This window comes from Acanthochromis polyacanthus, chromosome 2 (genome assembly GCF_021347895.1).
Source record: "Acanthochromis polyacanthus isolate Apoly-LR-REF ecotype Palm Island chromosome 2, KAUST_Apoly_ChrSc, whole genome shotgun sequence".
In the NCBI taxonomy this organism is placed as follows: domain Eukaryota; kingdom Metazoa; phylum Chordata; class Actinopteri; family Pomacentridae; genus Acanthochromis; species Acanthochromis polyacanthus.
The window spans coordinates 40178775-40181843 of record NC_067114.1 but is presented as its reverse complement, the minus strand read 5'-3'; the positions used below and the strand labels follow the sequence as shown (position 1 = coordinate 40181843).

At 40.3% G+C, this 3069-nt stretch overlaps 1 protein-coding gene across 1 annotated transcript; it reads left to right on the top strand.

Annotated features, from left to right (window-relative positions):
- Window positions 1–911: 911 nt before the first annotated feature.
- On the top strand, window positions 912–2593 carry cart3 (cocaine- and amphetamine-regulated transcript 3). The gene is made up of 3 exons (XM_022197410.2): window positions 912–1193; window positions 1798–1881; window positions 1982–2593. The coding sequence occupies exons 1-3, from the start codon at window positions 927–929 to the stop codon at window positions 2087–2089; spliced, it is 459 nt and encodes a 152-aa protein (XP_022053102.2). The 5' UTR covers window positions 912–926; the 3' UTR covers window positions 2090–2593.
- The last annotated feature ends 476 nt before the right edge of the window (window positions 2594–3069 follow it).

Here is a 3069-nt window from a genome sequence, read left to right as displayed (position 1 = left end):
GCCGCAGGTTATAGGACATGTTGGGTGGATTAAAGAGCATTTTGTGAAGCTGATAACTTGTTATTTTCACAGTAAAATGTGGGGTTTTACTCAGCATTTACTGTGCAGTTCTACCTGTTTGATTGGCAGAGTGGTTCATGTTCTGATTTCCATTTCTGTGCGTCATTTATCCTTGGTACCAATTTCAAAGTAATTATTCCTTTAATTTACAGGTTAATCGTGACACTATTAGAGCCTAATTGCCCAAACACAATGACATAACTTGTTGTGACTCAGCACCATACTGTGTGTTACAGCACACAAATTTAACGCACATTTTTATCCAAAAATGCATCAAAATGTTGCACAAGAAGGACCAGTCTCCTTTCAGCACGATATTGATTACTGCTGATAATCAAAACTCAGCTCATCTGTTGGATCTTTATTCCACTCACATGAGATTGAAGGTGAATTATTAAAGTTACAGCAACTTTCAAAGTCAAGAAATTGTGTTTTTTTTCACCATTCGCGGGATAAAAGACTGACTGAGTCACCAAGTTTCAATAAAGGAGGCTGCAAATGTCATTCTGAGGTAATAATAGAAAAGACACAGTCTGCATTGCTTTGAATTGATCCACTGTTGTTTGACTTGCTGCATAACTGAAGCACAGTTCTCCTAAATGAAGGTAACTGGTGATTAACTTGTAACTAAGCTGCAGATGCAAACACTAAAGTCTAATCGGCTAATAAATATAAATAATACGCTTCATATAGGTAGAGAGTAATCCATTACTCTGTCAGTACCGACTCCACGCTGCTGCTGTTGTTGTTGACTTTTTGAGGCATATTTTGCCCAGCAACTTTTACGGGATGACTCACCCAACGCGGCTGTTACGCATGACAAACAGAAAAAAACTGAAAATCAAAGGATAAGGTGGGGCGAGCAGATGGTTCGGACGCAGATAAAAAGGTGTTTGGCGCGGAGAGAGCGACTATTTGAGAGAAGGCAGAGCGGAAGGCCACACATGCTGCCGCGCACCGGGACAATGCACAGCTCCAGGCTGATCAGCGGAGCGCTTCTGTGCGCGCTGCTGCTGCTCTCCAGCGCAGCTGGAGCCGAAATGCTGGACAGCGAGTCTGAGGAGGAGCTGAGCCCCAGAGCCCTGCGGGACTTCTACCCCAAAGGTCCGAACCTGACCAGCGAGAAGCAGCTGGTAAGATCTAGTTTGGCTTTTTTTTTTTTTTTTTTAAGTTTGCACGCAGAAAGACGACGTAACTTTGGTTATTTTATTAAGTCAATTTCTGATTTCTGATGCGTGTTACTTCGTTAAAATGAACCAAATTTTATTCAAAAACTATTGCATTTGAGTTTTTTCTGTCATGCAACTTCTAGGTAGTGCAATTAATCACATAATTACTCATTTTCCCCCTTCAGTTTGTGTCATTTTAGACAAAATATCACTTTTACGCATGACTATATTGTGCCAATACTAACAGCTTACAAATGCGTTTTCTTTTTAGCTATAAACACTTTGCATTTTTGATACTTATGACGGATTTTCTCTGTTATTTAGCTGGTGTAATTACCCACACATTTACCAGTTTTCTCATCAATTTGCGTAATTTTAGACAGAATATCACTTTTACGCATTAATGTATTTTGTCTAAAATTGTTAAATATGTGAATTCCCAGATGCCTTTGCGTATTATAAGCTATTATCACTTTGTATTTTCGACACATGTGACACAATAATAGGTATTTTATGTTTCTATGCCCACTGATGAGCTGTTCTTGTTTCAAATTCTGCTTTCTGGCAGCTTGGAGCTCTCCAAGAAGTTCTGGAAAAGCTGCAGGCTAAACGACTGCCTTTATGGGAAAAGAAATTCGGCCAAGTCCCAACGGTAGAGTGCACACTTAAACACGCTGCATTGATTGAGATTGTTTCGGTGCATGTAGCGGTAGGTGGAAGTTAACCCTCTGCTTTACTCTTCTCTCCCTCAGTGTGATGTCGGGGAGCAGTGCGCCGTGAGAAAAGGCGCTCGGATCGGGAAGATGTGCGACTGTCCCCGGGGAGCCTTCTGCAACTTCTTCCTGCTGAAGTGCTTATGAGCCTGAATGTAGCATTGAGATGTGGAAAAATGAAAAACTCTCACTCGATTCCTTTGTAATTACTGTCATATTTTTTATGATACAGCTGAGGAGGAGGTGGGGTGACTGCAACCAGCACGAAAAAGAACTATAGTAGTTCTATGGTGTATATTTTGAGAAAGTATATTATATCACAGAAAAGCTATATGTTGCTGTAAGGATGCTGATGAACAGGAGATGAGGACACCGTAAATATTCAGAACCACTTTATGTCTGTAAGAAACCCCACTTTGGATCATTGTTGTGAGAAATAACCTATTAACTGCACGATAAAACTCACCCGAGGACCACAAACACACTGTAAACCTCCTAACAGCAATATTATGGGAATATTATAGTGATTCTTCGTCTGGGTGAATCCAACCTGTCTTTGGAACTTGAACTATTTTGTTTCAGATGAATGTTTTGTGTATGAATAATAATAACAATGGTAATAATAAACTGTGCATCATGTTGTTTTGTAAAGCAGTGGAGTGGCTGCATGTTCTTCTGAAACACACGTTTAGGTCTTCATTAATGATTTAGAGGTGTCGGTGTTTGGACAGTGATGTTTGCACTCCGTCACGCCTCCAGGCTACTGCACAGAACACAATAAAGAGGATTAAAATGAAATTCAGCTGCAACGGAAGCAGAGACTGTCGCTGCACTAAAACTTTGACCCTCCTATTGATTATCAGCGGAGCAACTCTTCTGTTGCTGATGAAATCAGAGGCACAGATGTAAACAATCTTGTGGCCTCATATCTAAACATATCCACACAAATGTGACAGTTTCAGGATGTAACTGTGCACAAACTGTGGATCTGAGCTTACGGTTTGTGCACAACACTGTGCAAAGGTTTAGTATATGGAATTAAAGCCTGAAGTAAAAGGAGAAAGCTTCCAAAACTGAAGCCATCAATGAGTTTTACTAACTTGTGAACTTCAAGTGCAGAAAAAAGA

Excerpts from the sequence above, each read along its gene's own strand:
- cart3 (XM_022197410.2), top strand. The coding sequence starts at position 927 with ATGGTTCGGACGCAGATAAAAAGGTGTTTGGCGCGGAGAGAGCGACTA. Across the intron at positions 1,194-1,797 it reads TGACCAGCGAGAAGCAGCTG|CTTGGAGCTCTCCAAGAAGT; the intron begins GTAAGATCTAGT and ends GCTTTCTGGCAG. Across the intron at positions 1,882-1,981 it reads AATTCGGCCAAGTCCCAACG|TGTGATGTCGGGGAGCAGTG; the intron begins GTAGAGTGCACA and ends TCTCTCCCTCAG.